This window comes from Globicephala melas, chromosome 3 (genome assembly GCF_963455315.2).
Source record: "Globicephala melas chromosome 3, mGloMel1.2, whole genome shotgun sequence".
In the NCBI taxonomy this organism is placed as follows: Eukaryota; Metazoa; Chordata; class Mammalia; order Artiodactyla; family Delphinidae; genus Globicephala; species Globicephala melas.
Window position 1 is genome coordinate 169,080,035 of NC_083316.1, and position 19,012 is coordinate 169,099,046.

The window sequence follows — 19,012 nt, forward strand, 5'->3', positions numbered from 1 at the left end:
GCCACAACTACTGAGCCCACATGCCTAGAGCCCGTGCTCCACAACAGGAGAAGCCACCGCAATGAGAAGCCCGCGCACCGCAACGAAAAGTAGCCCCCGCTCTCCGCAACTAGAGAAAGCCCGCGCACAGCAATGAAGACCCAACACAGCCAAAAATAAATTAAAAATAAAATTAATTAATTAAAAAAAAATCAGTGTCCAGCCACTGGAGTCCACCAGCCAAGAAAGAGAACGTTCTCTGTCAAGACAGCACAGATCAAAGGTGAAAGGGCTCTGATGGGCACAAGTCTGGTTTATACAACCGCCAAAGGGGCTGGAACTGGCTCCCGGGCTGGAGGGCAGGGCCTGGCTCAGCCCAGCTTCCAGAAGGAGCTTCGGGCTGGTGGGTCTTTGAAGGCGATGGAGGGGCGGTGGCAGGGCCGGGCTGGGGCTTCTGCGGGGGCCCCCTCGCCACCCTGAGCGGCGTCCTCGTCAACCCGCCAGGCCAGCGCCAGCTGCAGGTCCAGCTCCTCCAGATTTTCGTCCTCGGGGCTCTCGGGCAGCTCCCGGGGGCCATCCTCCTGGTCCGGCTTCGGGCCGAATGCCCAGTCTGAGGCAGGAGGCTGGTGAGGAGCATCCCCAGGCCCGGCCACCCTCTGCCCCCTCCCTGGCAAGGAGAGGCCCTCGGACACCCCCCCACTAAGTGGCCCAGCACTAGCCCAAGCCAGGCTCGTAGTGGGTAGTGGCTCACCGGCCAGGTCGTGGGCGAGGTCCTTGATGAGATGCCCGACAATGGCGTAGGCTATGGCCACCACCACGAACGCAGCCAGAAGCAGGTACAGCGCGTACCTGGGGAGGCGGATGGTGTCCAGCGGCGGTGGGCGGTACTCCTCGTAGAGTGGCGAGGCCGGGCTCCAGCCCTCCATCCCCTCCTCGAGTGCCAGCGCTGGCATGGCAGCCACCTGGAGCAGGGGCAGCCCGGTGGTGACCCGCCAGGCGGAAATATTAAGGAGCTTTTGGGTAAGAGGATTTGGGGCTCCCCCACGGCCTCCATCTGCCTGCATGGATCACGTTGCAAATCACTTCCGCCCACTGGCCCCCCTCCCTCGCTCAGCTCCAACCACGCCAGGTGCTACCCTGCACGTCCATCCCCATCTCAGGGCCTTTGCACAGGATGTCCCCGCTTCTGGGAAAATCCCTGCTCTCGTGGAGCTGACGTTCAAGATGGAGAGATAGACTCTGAGAAATGCATAACCTCAGAGTAAATGATATATCGTGTTAAAAAGCAAAGAGTGGTTTGAGGGTACTGTGGGGGGAGACCATGGTCTAATAGAGCAGCCTCTCACAATAGAGCAGCCAAGGCCATGTTCAGATGACATTTCAGCAGAGACCCAGAGAAGGAAGGGAACCGGGCATGGGAGTACCAAAAGCAAGAGCTTTCCAGGCAGAGGAAACATTCGGTGCAAAGGCCCTGGGGCAGGACCTTCCTGGGCTTGTTAGACGGGACCTGACTCAGGTGCTCACGGGCGCCCTCCGGTGGCTTCTCTGGGGAAGACAGACTATGGGCTGAGGATGGGAGCCAGGGATGGGGAGGAGGGATTGAGCTGCTCCAGGTGGGCAATAATGATGCTGGACCAGGTGGAGGCAGAGGCTTGGCGGGGGTGGGGGGGTGGGGCAATGGGCAGAGCTGGGGTAGATCTTAAACTGGCCAAACCCCAATGTTTGCAGGCTGAACACCTGAAATGATGGAGTTTCCATTTCCTGTGGGAGGAGCCACTTTGGGAGGTAACATGAGGAATTCTCAGGACAGGCTAAGTTTGGGATGCCTCAGCAATATCTAAGTGGAGATGTCCAAACTGGACCCCGAGCCAAGAGCTCAGAGGAGGCCCCGGGCTGGAGTCAGGACAGTGGGCGTCATTGGGACATAGATGGGGTTCGAGCCCCAAGAGTGGATGAGACCACCCGGGCGGGGGTGTGGGTGGGGCCGGCGGACTCAGCCCTGGGCCCAGAGGCGGAGTCCCTGAGAATTTCCCAGGAGCAGGGTGGCTGGCCGGGTCAGAGGCTGCTGAGAGGGGGAGGGCGCAGACTGAGATGTGACCACCGTATTTGGACACTGGGAGGTCACCTGTGGGCAAGGACGGTTCTGGGGACAGGTGGGGCGGTCCTAGTTGGTGCAGGTTTGAGAGAGCTGCAAGTCATGGAGTCAGGAAGGGCTGTGGGTGGTGGTGGTTCATGTTTTTAAGAAATTACAGCTTGAAGGGGGGAAAATGGCGGAGGGGGTGGTGGTGGGATGCATTGGGAGATTGGGATTGACATATATACACTAATATGTATAAAATAGATAACTAAAAAAAAAAATAGATAACTAAAAAGAACCTGCTGTATAAAAAATAAATAAAATAAAATTCAAAAAAGAAAAGAAATTACAGCCTATCTATACTGACGGGCAAAGAGGGAAAACTGGAGAAGGGAGAAAGGCTGAAGTGATGGCCGCGTTGGCGAGAGGGGCTAGGGGCCAGGGGATAAATGGGGGAGGGGGCCCGCAGCTAGCGCCCGAGGGTGACGCTGTGAGATAACAAGAGATCTGTTTGGTCTTCGTCCTGGTTCCTGGCTTGGAGCTCCCAGGACCGTGTAATTTCCTGAGTGATGGGGGAGAGGGGAGCCTCCTTTGTGGTTCATAATCAGCCCCTTTCCACCACGCCTGCGTGTATGCTAATGAGGGCAGGGGCGTGGTAGCTTCGGGATGTGGGCTGGTGGCCAGGGGAACTGACCCTGGGATTAGAGGGATGGAACTTTCAGCCCCACCCCTCAGGGAGAGGAGAGGGGCTGGGAACTGAGATTATTGCCAATGGCCAGTGATTTGCCAAATCATGCCCACGTGATGGAACCTCCATAAAAACCCTACAGGAAGGGGCTTGGAGAGCTTCCGAGCAGGTTAAAAGCATTCACCCCAAACTCCACGGGGACAGAAGCTCCTGGTTTCCGACCCTTCAGACCTTGTGCCTCTTCATCTGGCTGTTCATTTGCCTCGTTTATGATAAACAGGTTAAGTAAAGTGCTTTCCTGATTCTGTGAGCCATTCTTCAAATGTGAAGAGGGGGTGGTGGGAACCCCAATTCATAACCAGTCTGTCAGAAGTATGGGAGGTCCGGACTTGGGACCTGCATCTGAAGTGGGGGCAGTCCTGCAGGACTGAACCCTGAACCTGGAGGGTCTGCACTGATTCAGGGTAGATAGTGTCAGAGAACTGAATTGAATTGCGGGACGCCCAGCTGACATCCATGGAGAAACGGAGAATTGCTTGGTGTGGAAAATGCGTCACATGTAAAATTAGGTTCTCTTGTTAACACCCATTTTATAGAGCGGTAAATGGGCTGCTTGAGACTGCATGAGGAGGCAGTAAGGGAGGTAGGTAGGATGGGCCCAGACTCCTTGTCACACCACTAAACCCCTTCCCCTATGCCCCCAATAGGAGTAGGTGAGGCTGAGGTTTGGAGAGGGCCAGGATGCAGGGCTGTTCCCCCTCAACCCCTTTGGGGGGTCTGGCTGGGCAGATTTTACCCCTGGGAACTGATGTGAAACAGGGCCACAGGCTCGTGTCGGTCACAGTGTCTGGGGCAGGGCAGATCCCAGAGCTGAGCTCTCCAAACGCCCTGGCCCCCCACACTTAGGATATGTTCCTTTAGAGCAGCCAACCCTCACCCCAGAGGCCTCCCAACACACTCTGACAGTCATCACTTGGCAAAAATAATTTAATAGTCCATTTGGGGAATGTCCTGGGACCTGCTTGTCCCTCCCTGAGCTCCAGCCCAGGCCACCCCACCCAGGGACCACCTGCCCACCCCAAGGACAGCTCTCTGACGCCCCCAGACCCTGCCCAGGCCCGACGGGGACGGGTTTGCCCATAGCACCTTTCCCTGCACCCCCTCATTCCTAGAGAAGCTGGGCCACAGCACCCCAACCCCCCAGAGCACAGCCCTGTCCCCGGACCCCCTAGATACCCCTCCCACGCCAACACTGCAGCCCTGCACTCAGAGTGGCAGAGAAGAGACTTCAGCCTGGCCCCGGGGAGCCTGCAGTCCACCCAGGGGTTCAAGATGCGAAAGCGGCTGGGAGGCAGGGAAGCGAGATGCAATTCATTCCAACATGGTTTATGGGCAGAGTCCTCGAGGGAGCGGCCCTATGAGGGGGGTGGGCGCAGGTGCTCCAGCCCGTCTGCGTACTGGAAGGCCGACCCTGTCTCATACTCATACATGTCCAGGGCCACCTCGCAGCTCTCCCGCACCACGCGCTCGGGGTCTGCCGCGTGGGCCCGCAGGGCGGCCAGGCAGGCGGGCCGGGCGATGGCCCCTAGGGCCTCCGCGCACTCGTGCCGCACCATGGGGTTCTCGGTGGGTCGCGCCAGGGCCGCCGCCAGCTGGGGCACGGCCGCCTCGTGCTGCAGCTGGCCCAGGACGTAGCCAATCTCGTGGCGGAAGAGGGCACTGCCGCAGTGCAGGCCTGCGGGAGAGAGAGTTGCGGGCTGGGGGAGCCATCGGGACAGGAAGGGACCTGGGGCAGGGCAGCCTGGGGACAGAAGTGTCCAAGAGGGGTGGAAAGGGTACCCGTCGAGGACACCCCGCCCTGGTGCTCAGCGCTGCCCAGAGGGATGGCCCGGAGACACGGGGCAGGAGAAGCAACGAGGGGTCAGCCAGGCACTGGGAACTCCGCCCTCCCTCTGGCCGGACCGGGCGTGGCCTCCTCCTTCCCAGGCCCAGCGTCCCTCCCCGCCTCTCCCTGAACTTCTGTGCTCTGCGTTGTCCTCACACCAGCCAGTGCTATTTGCAGGCATGTTGTGCATTTGTGCTTCTGGGTTGCTTCCCACACGACTCCACACACGATAGAGTCTTATCAGTGACACTGGGAGTCCCGGGCCTTTCACCCCACCACAGCCAGACAGGCCACGCTTCTCCTGATGGGGACCCGCGGCCGGACCTGGGAGTGACCTGCCTGCGATCAGATGCCACTTTTCAGGCAGAGCTGGTTTGAAGCAGGCCCGCCAGACTGTGCGGCCCCTGCTCCGAGCATTATCCAGGACAAACCCACCACACACCCACTCTGTGCTCCCACCCGGCATCCCCTGGGTCCTGGGTCATGGTGATGGCTGGACATCTCCTCTGCCAGACAGGAAGCTCCAGGAGGGCAGAGGGGGGCTCTGAGTGCTCTGTGGACCAGAAGCAGACCACCTCAGGCAACGGGGGGGGTGCCAAGGGACCCCAGGATTCCCCAAGTCCCCCCCTCCTTTTCAGGTGGGGGAACCACAGCCCCGCAGGCTTGCACGGGGCTCCCTGCAGAGCTGGGATGAAAATGACACAAGTAAATGATGACAGGGCATCTGGGGAATTCCCTGGTGGGCCAGCAGTTAAGACTCTGCGCTTCCAATGCAGGGGGCACAGGTTCGATCCCTAGTCGGGGAACTAATATCCCGCATGCCTCGCGTGGCCAAAAAAATTTAAAAAACAAAAACAAAAAAAACAGGGCTTCTGGGGATCAAATCCCAACTGCTGCTCGGACCACTGTGTGATCTTGGGCAGGTATCTGTGCCTCTCTGGGCCTAGGCATCCTCCACAGAGAAGAGGGGGTAATAAGAGGAGTACCTGCCCCAGGATGCAAGTGCCCTGGGACGCTGGGCTGCCCCGTATGACAGATGTGGCCACTGGGCCTCCCCAAGGGGCCCCGACCCTGCCCCCCGGGGCCCCTCCTCACCCTCGGCCAGCGCCAGGGCAGCCTCCTCCCCGCCAGCATCACGCAGGGCGAACATGGCTCGGTATCGGTCGAAGAGCGGCCGGGCCTCATCCAGCAGCGCCACCCGCAGCCGCCCCACGTCGCGCTCCTCGGCGGATGGGGCCGGATCCACGGAGAGGTAGGGCCCCTGAGCCACCGGCTCCCCGCTGTGCTGCTGCAGCCACTCCAGCCGCCGGACGGCCAGCTGGCACGTCTCTGCCACCTGCGGGGACAGGGGGGTGGATGTGCCGGGCCCTCCCCCAGCCCCCAGGGCTCCCGGTTTAGCAGGGGTGGAGCCAACAGACACAGGACCAACTGATCTTTCCAGACTGGAGACAAACCAGCAGGGGCTGCTGTGACTAGAGAGTGACCAGGGGCAGAGGACCAGGAGGGGCTAGCTTGAAGGTGACATCAGAACCAGTGAGAGAGGCGTCAGGTGGAATCAGCCAGTGCAAAGGCCCCAAGGCAGGACGTGCCGGACCCGTCAGGGAAGAGCCAACAACAGAGATGATCTGAGGTGGCTGGGCCAGACTACTTGGGGCCTGCGGGCTTGGGATTTTGTCCTAAAGGTGATGACAAACCGTGAGTGGGGCAGTGGTCCTCTCAGCATCCCTGGGCCGGGTGGTTACCCTGGCAACCAGGCACAGGGTCTGAGGCCGCTTCCTGGGCCCGAAGCACGGAGGGGGGTGGGGGAGGGGCTGTGTTACCTCGATGACAGGGTCGGTGGAGTACTGCTTCAGGATCTCCAGCACCTCTGGGTCCCCAATGGCTCCCAGGGCCTCCCCTGAGAATGGGGCAGAGGGCACATGTTGATTGGCTGGGAAACGCCCTGAATGCCTCGGCGGGTGGAGAGGCGCTAACCAGCACCAACGCCTCCTCCGTGATGCCCCTCCCCATCGCTCTGCCTGTATCCTGCGGGCCGCTCCAGCCACTGAGGTTTGGAGCTGGAGCTGGTCCAGCCCTGAAGCTGTGCCAGTTAGCGTCCCTTCCCCAGAAATCAGGCTTTGCTGGAACCAGACTCAGACCCCGCCCCAGCCCTCACCCCCAGAGCTCACGGCCTAGAGGGGAGACACAGACAAGCGTGTCATTACAACTTGGGGACACGGGTGGCAAGGAGCCAAGAACAGTTGGCTGAGTCGAGCCCATCAAGGGGAGCCCTGAAAACCTGGTGGAGGTTTTTAAGTTGTACTGTGGGCAAGGAGGGTCAGCAGACCAGCACCATCCTGCCTCAGGGCCTTTGCAAAGGCCGTGCCCGCTACCTGGAGCACCTTTCCCCAGACATCTACCTAGATAACTCCCTTACTCCACTTAGGTCTTTTAATTGGTAACCACCAATTAAAAATGGCAACACCGGACTTCCCTTGTGGTCCAGTGGTTAAGACTCTGTGTGTCAAATGCAGGAGGTACGGGTTTGATCCCTAGTCGGGGAACTGGGATCCCACATGCCCCGTGGCGAGGCCAAAAAAAAAAAGGCAACACCTCCAGCACCCCCATCCCGCCCATGGCTTTATTTTCCTCCTTAGCACTTACATAAGTGTTTCCACCATAACATGACTGGGTGTTCTACAAAATCACACACTCAAACTAACAGCGCTTATGGGACAAGAGAGGTTTGGGGTCGAACATTCTTTGTAAGGAGAACTCCAACAGCATCAGCGATTGGGGTCTTGAGCGGTCCCCAGGGCAGCCTGGCATAGCTGGAGATCATCATGGGGAATATTAAAAAGGCCCCAAAACAATCAAATGGAAACAATTCCCCCTGCTGGCTATGAGCTCACTGGATACATCAATACAAACACAGCCCCGGCTGCACAGACCCGCCAAGGGTGTTTCTAGTCCATCTTGTTTGCCGTCAGAGTCCCTTGTGAGAACAGGGCCTGGTCCACAGCAGGCAGTCCATAAACACGTCCGGTGAACGAACTGAATGAGTGATCTCAGGGATTGACCATCCATGGCCACCATCCAAAGACACCATATGTCTTTGTATGAACGAAGAATGGTTTTTCCATTTTTAAATGGTTTTTGAAAAATCAAAAGGGGACTTCCCTGGTGGTGCAGTGGTTAAGAATCTGCCTACCAAGGCAGGGGACAAGGTTCGATCCCTGGTCTGGGAAGATCCCACATGCCACAGAGCAACTAAGCCCGTGAGCCGTTTAAAAAAAAAAAAAAGAAAGAAAGAAAAAATTCAAAAGGATCACATTTTATGACGCGTAAAAGTGATGTGAGATTCAAATCTCAGGGCCCATAAAGTTGGACTGGCTGGCGGCCACACGCCCATCTGTTGACTGGGGTTCAGGGTGGCTCTTACGCTGCAGCGGCAGAGTTGAGACCCGGGACAGAGATCGTGGGAGGATGCTTATCGCCCACCCCTTCCAGAGCCAGCCTGGTATAGCCCGCACCCTCACCGCCGCTCACCTGCCTCGTGGCGCACCATGGGCTCCTGGCGGGTGTCACGAAGCACGTCCACCAGCACGGGGATGGCCCGTGAGTCCTGCATCTGACCCAGGCAGTAGGCCAGCTCGTGCTTGAGCAGGGCCGAGTCGTCGCTGAAGGCCCGGCTGATCCAGGAGATGGCTGCTGGACCCCCGAGCCCGCGCAGTGTGAACAACGCCCGGAAGCGGGCCTGCAGGGGCTTCTGGGGGTCCACCAGCATCTGCCCCAACCCCTCCACCTCCTGCTCCGTCACCATGGTGCTGCCGCTGGGCTTGGGCTAAACAAGGGGACTCGTGGGCTCGAGAACCTGCAGCAGAAAAACAAGAGGCCAGGTGAGAGGCACCCTTCACCGCTCGCTGACTTGTGCGTTTCAGCGTTAGGACCTCGGGGGTGGGGCTGGTTTCCTAACTGCTGACCAGCCTGGCCATCTGGGTTCAAAGCCTGGCTCCGACCCTGCCTACTTGCTGTGTGGCCTTCCCTAAGGTACTTTCCCTCTCTGAGCCTCTGGCCTATACAAGAAGTTCCCTACATACAAACGAGTTCCCGTTCTGAGAGCATTTCTGTAAGTCCAATTTGTTCATAAGTCCAACAAAGTTAGCCTAGGTACCCAACAAACATAATCGGCTATAGAGTACTGTAATAGGTTTATAATACTTTTCACACAGATAATACACACACACAAAAAAAACAAAAAAATAAAGGACATTGAGAAGTTTCCCTATCTCCTCCATCATTTTTCCACGCTTCTTTGGTATTATCGCAGATTTCACATGTTCCATGATCTTGTCCTTTTTCTTTAGAATTGTTCTGATGGCTGAACGATTCATGTTACAAGAACGAGTGACGTCTACCATCTTTTCGCCTGGCCCCAGTCTCTCAATTATTGTCACTTTTGTTTCCATCGTTATTGGTTGGCGGTTCTTAGCAGTACCAGCTACATCACCGCTGCTTTTACGCTTGCTTCCGGACATCCTGGGCTTGAAATAAAGATACTGTACTACTGTACTCTATACAGTGCTGTACAGTAAAGTACACAAAAGCACAACCACTTGTAGAGCCAGGCTCCCGAGTCAAGCTCTAAACCACAAACGCCATGTTGAATAGATGGATTAAGATTCAAGGACACAGCTGAGGCTGGACTCCATCCTCCAGACCAATGACATGCTCCGTGAACCTGACAAGCAGGCTGTAGCTCCCAGAGGCGTAAGTAGGGTTGAGCAGGCATAATGGGGGAAGTGCAGCTGCCTGCGCACAGGTGACCATCAAAGGAGGTGACATGCAAAAGAGTGAAGCCAGGGGTGAGCAAGCTGGCAAGGCATTATGGACCATGGAGACCCAACTCCTTCTTCTACACAGATGAGCTGTGACCTGTCTGGGGTCACACAGCAAGTCAAGTGCTGACAGCACCCAGGACTCATGAATCCCGGTCTGTGCAGGGCCTCCCTCAAGACACAAAGGAGAGACACACACTATTTTGTTCACTGTTGTATCCCCAAGGCCCAGCACAGTGTCTGTCGCTATGGCAGCAGGCACTCAATAAGTATTGTTGAATGAATTGGGCACCCACTGCCTGCCAGGCACGGTACTGAGTGGTTTATACACAGTATAAACCACTGTATCATCTGTAAAATAGGCGTAAAGGGCACATGGACATCACAGAGTTGCTGTGAATGGAATGATGCTCATAGAGCACTTAGTACCCACTGCTGGTACTTAGTAGGCACTTGATAAGCCAGAGCTGGTATTAAATATTTCCACAGGGAGGGCCTTCCCTGGTGGCGCAGTGGTTAAGAATCCACCTGCCAAAGCAGGGGAAACGGGTTCGAGCCGTGGTCCGGGAAGATCCCACATGACGCGGGGCAACTAAGTCCGTGCGCCATAACTACTGAGCCCTCTCTCTAGAGTTCGCGGAACACAACTACTGAGCCCGCGTGCCACAACTACTGAAGCCCACGCGCCTAGAACCTGTTCTCCTCAACAAGAGAAGCCACCGCAGTGAGAAGCCTGCACACCGCGACGAAGAGCAGCCCCCGCTCGCCGCAACTAAAGGAAGCCTGCGCGCAGCAACGAAGACCCAACGCAGCCAAAAATGAATAAATAAATAAATTTATTTAAAAAAAAAATCTCCACAGGGAGCCCAACACCCACCTCTATACGCAGGAGAACAAGTAAGGGGGTACATCTGGAAGCCCGCTACCCATATATTAGGCCCATTTTTCAGTGGGAAGGGGGACAGGGGTATGGACATGGGGTTGAGGGGATCAGCCCCCAACCAAGGCAGAATCTGGGAATCCGCCCCCTTGAGGATTTTCTAAACCAAGAATTCCCAAGAAAAGGATCTCCGATAGGGCTTCCCTGGTGGCGCAGTGGTTGAGAGTCCGCCTGCCGATGCAGGGGACACGGGTTCGTGCCCCGGTCTGGGAAGATCCCACGTACCGCGGAGCGGCTGGGCCCGTGAGCCATGGCTGCTGAGCCTGCGCGTCCGGAGCCTGTGCTCCGCAATGGGAGAGGCCACAACAGTGAGAGGCCCGCGTACCGCAAAAAAAAAAGATCTCCGATAACTAGACGCGCCCTTCAGAGAGGGGTCGCCCCGACACGGCAAACCTCGGGGCTGCCGACAGGATCCCCCAGCGACGACCAGCTCCCCAACGCTCCTTGGAAAAGACTCCCAGGAACTGGATGTCTCTACCTCTGTTTATGTGGATCCCCCAGTACTGGATCCCTCACAGGTTGGTTCTCCCAGAACCCCAAGAAAGGGGTTGCCCAACATGGGACCCCCGCCCCACGTGCTGACTCTTTAGTGAAGAGATCCCCGGAGGCCGAGTGTCCAGAATTCATGGGGAAGAGCTGCCGGGACCTGTCAGAAGGAAGCCCTTCGATCCCCCCAGCCAAAGAATCCCAGAGCCGGGACCCCCAACGAGGCGTCCTCCACGTTTCCCCCGCCGCCGGAACGCCCCAGCGAGCTCCCGGATCAGAGGACCTACCGGACCGGCCTGCTCCCGCCACTGCCAGCACCCGCGACGCTCCTAAAGCGCTCTGGGGGCCGCCATCTTGCCGCCCACGTGACAGAGCCGGACGGTACCAACGCAGCACCGAGGGGGAAATGTAGTCAAAGGCTCCGCAGCGTGAGGAGGCCCGGAAGCGCGAGTTAGCACCGGTGCCATAGCTCACAATCACACATCAGGCGGAGTCTATGGCATTCCTCAGGGAAAGGGAAGGGCAACTTCCATCCTTTCCCTGTAAGAGATTTTCTCCGGCCTCCCCAGCCGGTACGACGAGTGGAAATGGTTTGTGCCGATTCAGCCCGGAGGTGGGGTCGCCTAGCGATACAGCATGCGTAGTGTCTCTGGGGCGCGGTAAGTTTCAGGGGCGCGGCCAATGGACTCGCGTGGCTAGACGCGAGATTGGTAGGGATGAAAACAAGGACTTGATCCAGTCGTTCATTTATTCATTCATTTAACACATAGTTTATGGGCGCTGAGGACAAGACGGCCTGCAGCCCTTACCCTTATCAACCTCGCAGTCTGGTTGTCTGAAGGAGACAAACAGTAATAGGATAAGTAAAAATACATATTAGGTGGTGACAGGCTAAGGAGGAAACAATAATCACGTTGGTGCGTGTATGGGGTGGGCAGTTTTAGGAAGGACTTGGCTTTACTCTGACAAAATGAGAAACCACTGGAGTGTCGTAATCAGGGAAATGGCATACTCTGACTGTTAACAGGATCATTCAGGCTGGTGAGTAGAAAACAGACAGGAGGGACGGTGAAGGGCGAGAGAAGTATTCAGATTCTGGATTAATTCTGAAGGTGGAGCAAACAGGATTTGTGGCTGGATTGGACATGGCATTTGGAAGAAAGAGTTATGTTAAGGCTAAGTACAAGGTTTTTGACACGTAGGAAGGATGGAGCAACCATGAACCATTGGCCTCCCCATCCTAGACATCCAGGGTCCTGTTAACTCTGCCTCTGAAATAGAGTCGGAATTCAGGTACTTTGCTCATCTATCGCCCCCATTGAAGGTCCAAGCCACCACTGGCTGCCACCAGCCAGAGAAAAGAGAGCTTGTAAGTGATTGTGTCAAAAGACTATAGCGGGGGCTTCCCTGGTGGCGCAGTGGTTGAGAGTCCGCCTGCCGATGCAGGGGACATGTGTTCATGCCCCGGTCCGGGAAGATCCCACGTGCCGCGGAGCGGCTGGGCCCGTGAGCCATGGCCGCTGGGCCTGCGCGTCCGGAGCCTGTGCTCCGCAGCGGGAGAGGAAAAAAAAAAAAAAAGAATATAGCGGTTCCTCAAAGAGTTAAACATAGAACAACCATATAATCCAGCAATTCCACTCCTAGTTACACCCAAGAGAAATGAAAGCAGGGACTCAGATAATTGTGCATCCATGTTCATCAAAGCATTATTCACAGTGGCCTCAGGCCCTGGTAACCTCTATTATATTTTCTGTCTCTGATTTTGACTACCCTAGGAAGCTTAGAAAGTGGGATCAAACAATATTTGTCCTTTTGTGTCTGGCTTATTTCAACTGAGCATAGTTATCCTCAGGGTTCATCATGTTGTCGCGTGAATCACAATTTCCTTCCTTTGTAATTTCCTTCCTATTGCATGAATGGACCACATTTTGTTTATCTGTTCATCCCTCAATGGACATTTGGATTGTCTCCACCTTTTGGCTATTGTAAATAATGCTGCTCTGAACATTGGTGTACAAGTACCTCTTTGATTCCCTATTTTCGAATCTTTTGGGCATATACCCAGGAGTGGAATTTCCGGATCATGTGGTAGTTCTATGTTTAACTTTTTGAGGAACTGCTGAACTTTGTCCACAGCAGCTGCACCATTTTACATTCCCAGCAGCAACATTCAAGGATCGCAATTTCTCCACATTCTCACCAGCACTTGTTATTTTCTGTTTTGATAGTAGCCATCCTAATGGATGTGATGAGTGTGACTTATTTGGAGATGCATAAAAAGTGAGATATATTGATGGATGGATAAATACATAATAAGGCAAATATAGTAAAATGTTCATTGGAGAAGGTGGACGGTGGGCATATGACAGTCCACTGTAAAATTCTTTCAACTTTTCTGTACATCTGAAAGTTTCCTCAATAAACTGTTGGAAAAATAGGTGGCAGGGAAAAGGAGGGCTACTTCTATTCTCAGTGTTTAAACATTTCAAAGTTACACATTTGAAAAGTGTCTTAACTTTTTAAAATGCGGAACCTTTGAGTCTGCAAATCCATTTTGAGGAATTTCGCTGACACTAGTGTAAAGAAAAGTGAAAAAAGAAGTATTCATTGCAACATTATTTAAAATGGCAAAAAAGGGCTGCCCTGGTGGCGCAGTGGTTAAGAACCTGCCTTCCAATGCAGGGGACATGGGTTTGAGACCTACAAAAGGATGGGAAGATCTACCCACGTTGTATGAAAAGTGGTCCAAGATGTACTTCCAAAAAGTGAAGAGAGCAAGGCACAGCATCAATAATGTGATCTCATTTACATAAATGGATTTAGATATGTAAATTACATATGGGTAAAATTTTTGAAAAATGGCCAACAATTTACCCAGAGTACTTACTTTAAATCTTACACCTCCCTGTGCTGCTTGAATTCTTTTTACTGTACTATTTTATTTTGACATTTGTTAGGGATGTGACAGCAGCCCCTTCAGGGTGAGCTTGCAGCCTTCACAAGGTGGTCACTTTGATCAGGAGACAGAATTCGCCTGACTACTCAGGGTCCTGTTCTCAGCCATCTCCTGCTTTCTGGGTCAGGCAAGAAGCATAAGGGGGTGAATCAAACATAACGGGGGCCTGGGGCACCCAGGCTCCTTCTATGGGTGGCTGCCACCCCTCTCCAGCCAGTCATTGCCCTTTGTGGCCAGATGTTCCTTTTTTTTTTTTTTAATTTTAAATCTTTATTTATGTTTTGGTCACACCACGTGGCATGTGGGATCCTAGTTACCTGACCAGGGATTGAACCCGAGCTCCCTGCATTGGGAGCATGGAGTCCCAACCACTGGACCACCAGGGAAGTTCCCTAGATGTTCTATTTTTAAGGGAAGCCAGGCAGCAGTTGATTTTACATGCAATCTCCCCTTTAAAACATGAGGGCGATTGATGAAAAGCATCAACATGCCACGCACAGCAAAGAAGTCACTTGGATAGACCAACTGCTGGTTTAAACATTCAGTTATTCATCTTGCAAATATCTATTATCTGCTATGTGGCAGGCGCTGTCCTGGGACAGAGGGCAGAAAACGAACAGACCGTCTCTGGCCTCATGGAGCTGACATCCCGATTATTGTTACTTTTCTTTTCTTTTTTTAAATTTTATTGGGGGTATAGTTGGTTTACAATGTCAGTTTCAGGTGTTCAGCATAGAGGTTCAGTTATACATACACCTATTTCCATTCTTTTTTAGGTTCTTTTCTCATATAGGTTATCACAGAATATTGAGTAGAGGGACTTCCCTGGTGGTCCAGTGGTTAAGACTCCACGCTCCCAATGCAGGGGGCCCGGGTTCGACACCTAGTCGGGGAATAGATCCCGCATGCTGCAACTAAAGATCCCACGGGCCGTAACTAAGACCCGGCACAGCCTAAATAAATAAATAATAAAATAAATAAATATTTTTTTGAAGTATATTGAGTAGAGTTCCCTGTGCTCTACAGTAGGTCCTTGATGGTTATCTATCTTATACATAGTAGTGTGTTACTTTTCTATTGTCTTCCTGTGTGTTGGAAAGCTGACCCCAGAGAACTGGCTTTACAGTGGACCTGCCTGGCTCGCAGGGCCGCCATCTGGACCACGTTTGGTGGCTCAGACTAATGTCCACACAGGACTACCCTGGGCGCTGTGTTGACTCTGGAAGGCTTCAGGGCAGTGTGCCAGGTGTGATCGGGCCCAAGGATGCTCTGGGAGTGAGTGGAGATAGACGCAGGGGTGCAGGAAGCAGATATGGGAAGCCACACCCAAAAGCCGGGCCTGTGTATGTCCGAGAACTTGGAATCTTGAACCTTCAGGCTTGCGGGGAACTGATAGCAAGAGAGCAGTCTGTGCCGAGCCCAAAACACCACCCACCTTCGGTTCTGAGGCTCTGCTGCTTTTTTTTTTTTTTTAATTCAAGTATACTTGAATTATAATGTTGTGTTAGTTTCAGGTGAACAGCAAAGTGATTTGGTTATACATATACATCTATGTGTATGTATCTATATTATTTTTTTCAGTTATGCATATATATTCTTTTTCAGATTCTTTTCCATTATAGGTTATTACAAGATAGTGAATATAGTTCCCTATACAGTAGGTCCTTGTTTTTTATCTATTTTATTTATAGGTTCATTTGTGCCATATTTTAGATTCCACATGTAAGTGATATGATATGGTATTTGTCTTTCTCTTTCTGACTTACTTCACTTGGTATGAGAATCTCTAGTTGCAACCATGTTGCTGCAAATGGCATTATTTCATTCATTCTTTTTTATGGCTGAGTAGTATTCCATTGTATGTCTGTACCACATCTTTATCCATTCAGCTGTTGATGGGTTGTTATAAACAAAAGTCCATTGGAGAAAACTGGGGGTTCAGACTGTAGTTTAAGTTATTTCCACGTTTTGGCTATCGTGAACAGTGTTGCTATGAACATAGGAGTGCATGTATCTTTTTGAATTATAGTTTTGCCCAGGTATTCCCAGGAGTGGGATTGCTGGGTCACATGGTAATTCTATTTTTAGTTTTCTGAGGAACCTCCATACTGTTTTCCATAGGAGCTGTACCAACAACTTACATTCCCACCAACTATGTAGGAGGGAAAGGTTTTTAAAGACAGGGTAAGGGAGAGGGTTTGTGGGGTGTGTGATCAGCTCATGGACATTCTTCTGATTGGTTGATGGTGAGGTAACTGGGAGTCAACATCATCAGCCTTCTGATTCCAACTGGTGTGGGGTCTACGTGCTTGTGGGCATCATGCAGTTAACTTCTTCCACCTGGTGGGGGTTTCAGTATCTGCAAAACAGCTCAAAGGACATGGCTCAGAATATCATCTATAGCCCTTGAGGATGAACTAAAAGTCCTTGACTTTGTTTAATGGCTAAAATATTATTATTTTGTCTTGCTTGACTGTTTTCCTTCCTTTCTGCATTTTCTCACTTCTGATAAAATTTACTCTTTTGAACTTGGGGAAGACCTAGAAGGCTAAAGTTCTTCTACAGACAAGAGGCAGGCAGAGACTTCCTTAGTGGTCCAGTGGTTAAGAATCTGCCTTCCAATGCGGGGGACGTGGGTTCGATCCCTGGTCGGGGAACTAAGATCCCACATGCCACGGGGCAACTAAGCCTGCATGCCACAACTAGAGAGCCCACGCACCAGAACTAGAGAGAAGCCTGCACACTGCAACTGGAGAAGCCCACGCACTGCATGCCGCAACTAAGATCTGACGCAGCCAAATAAATAAATATTTAAAAACAACAACAAAAAAGGAGGCAGGCGGAGGACATGGAGGTGGGGGGTGTGTGTGTCTGTTCCGGGAAGCCTCCATAGCGTCCTGCTCAGTTACAGTAGGAATTAAGAATGCCCCATTCTGGCTTCCTGACTCCACTTTTTTTTTTTTTTTTTTTGGCTGTGAGGTGCGTCTTGCAGGATCTTAGTCCCTTGACCAAGGATCAAACCCAGGCCACAGCAGTGAAAGCTCCGAGTCCTAACCACTGGACCTCCAGGGAACTCCCTACTCCATTTTAAATGAGGTTTCTGTTTACTAGTTTTCACACAGATCTCCAACTGTAGGAGTGGAATAGCTGGGCCATCTGGTAATTCTACATATAACTTTATGGGTAACAGCCAGTGTTCCCATAGTCGCTTCCGTATTTTACAATCCCACAGCAATGTATGAGGGTTCCACGTCTTTGTCAACACTTATTTTCCTGGGTTGGGGTGATGGGGTGTTTATTTTTATTATTATTTTTTAAATCACATCCATCCAGTAGGCTAAAGTGGTAGCTCTGTGGTTTTGATTTGCATTTCTCCATGGACTACAGGTGGTGACCATTTTCTCATGAATTGGCCATTATTTTCTTTGGAGAAATGTCCGCTTGGATCCTTTGTCCATATTTTGAGCAGAGATTTTTTTTTTTTTTTTTTTGGTACGCGGGCCTCTCACTGTTGTGGCCTCTCCCGTTGTGGAGCACAGGCTCCAGACGCGCAGGCTCAGCGGCCATGGCTCACGGGCCCAGCCGCTCCGCGGCATGTGGGATCTCCCCGGACCAGGGCACGAACCCTTTGTCCCCTGCATCGACAGGCGGACTCTCAACCACTGCGCCACCAGGGAAGCCCCTGAGCAGAGATTTTTATCTGTTTTGTTCCCTGCTTGGAGGGCCTGGAGGAGCACTCATAGGAACGCAGTGTTTGTTGAATGAATGAGTGAATGTGTTTCAGTAGTCAGTGGGGTTTGCACGACCTTCACCTGCACCTGTTGTGGGTCTCACCTGCGCTTATCACGCGGTGTGACTACATCCTTGCGGTGTGGGTCTGCGCAGGGGTACCTGTTTCTGCGACCGTCCCCTACTAAGAACGACACCCTAAACTGAGAGGAGCCACTCCCCCCAGATTCAGACGTAGCCGCCTCCGCGGGCCGCGGATCCTGTTCCCGCGCGGTTACCCTGGGCAACCCATGGCGCCACGCTTCCTGTATTGATTCGAATCTCGGGCTACGTCACGTCCTCCAGCGACGCCTGAGGCGCGCAGGCGCAGCCGCACGGAGCGGGGACTGGGCCGGGGCACGCAGCGCGCCGGCGCGGGGGCGTGGCCGGCTGCGGGAGCGCGCCCGCCGGAGGGCGCCGGACGGCGCGGAATCGCGACCGACGCCATATTAAGGAGCGCGGACCCCGGGTTACGGTCAGCCGCGAACGCGGCCGGACGCGGTGTAGCTGCTCTTACTAGAGGCGGGCGCGGCGCGGCGAGGCGCCAGGAGAGGCGGGGCTGGGGGATCCAGCGGGCGACGGGAGCGAGCCAGGTGAGGCGGTCGAGGTCTGGGGACGCGCCCCTTGGACCCAAGCGCGATCCCCGAGCCGGGCGGGCCTGCCCGGCCCCCGAAACCGAGCCGGCGGCCCGGCCCGCCTTCCCCAAGCTCAGGCCACCCCCACCCCTCGGGAGCCGGCCGGACGCCGGCGCGCCGCCCCGCAAGCCGAGCTAGGCCCGGGTGACCTCAGCATCCCATCTCCCGTCCTAACCCCCACGTCCGAGCCTCCCCATAGAGCAGGCCCTGCGTGACCTCCGCAAGCCGAGCCACCTGCAGGCCGTCACCTCCCCGCGCGGTCAGCGTCCCTATCCTTTTGTAATTAGCAGGTTGAGCTCTGACCGCTCCCCGCCCCAAACCGGGGGACTCCCCACTCCGTCCCCCCAGAACGGCAGGCCCACGCCCTAATTGGCCATGGCAGCTACTAAACAACAGCTTAGAACCTTTTTAGGTTGGCAGGCTTCTGCCGAATTTGTATCTCTACTTATGGCCTGTTAGTTAAGCCTCTCTATGAGGCTCTTAGAGGACCAGAAGATCTCACTCTTAAATGGATTCCTGAAATGGAGGCAGCCTTTAAACAAATAAAGAAGGCCCTAGTCACGCCCTGGCCCTAGGCTTACCAGACTTAACAAAACTCTTCTCTCTCTTTGTTCATGAGAAAATGGGGGTAGCTCTGGGAATGCTGACACAATCCTTGGGACCACCTTAGTGCCCAGTGGCCTACCTATCTAGAAGCCTAGACTTGACATTTCAGGGATCGTCTCCCTGTCTAAGGGCATTAGCTGCTGCGGTACTACTAACAGAAGAAGCCTCCCAACTG

At 53.8% G+C, this 19,012-nt stretch overlaps 2 protein-coding genes across 2 annotated transcripts; both read right to left on the reverse strand.

Annotated features, from left to right (window-relative positions):
* Positions 1–350: 350 nt before the first annotated feature.
* Positions 351–1,607, reverse strand: SMIM44 (small integral membrane protein 44). The gene is made up of 2 exons (XM_060297395.1): positions 731–1,607; positions 351–589 (listed from the first exon to the last, which is right to left on the reverse strand). The coding sequence occupies exons 1-2, from the start codon at positions 1,041–1,043 to the stop codon at positions 351–353; spliced, it is 552 nt and encodes a 183-aa protein (XP_060153378.1). The 5' UTR covers positions 1,044–1,607.
* A 2,108-nt stretch (positions 1,608–3,715) lies between these two features.
* Positions 3,716–11,466, reverse strand: DOHH (deoxyhypusine hydroxylase). The gene is made up of 5 exons (XM_030845483.3): positions 11,160–11,466; positions 8,158–8,482; positions 6,450–6,526; positions 5,725–5,965; positions 3,716–4,479 (listed from the first exon to the last, which is right to left on the reverse strand). Exons 2-5 carry the CDS (start codon positions 8,429–8,431, stop codon positions 4,160–4,162), a joined length of 912 nt encoding a protein of 303 aa, XP_030701343.1. The 5' UTR covers positions 8,432–8,482; positions 11,160–11,466; the 3' UTR covers positions 3,716–4,159.
* Positions 11,467–19,012: the final 7,546 nt, after the last annotated feature.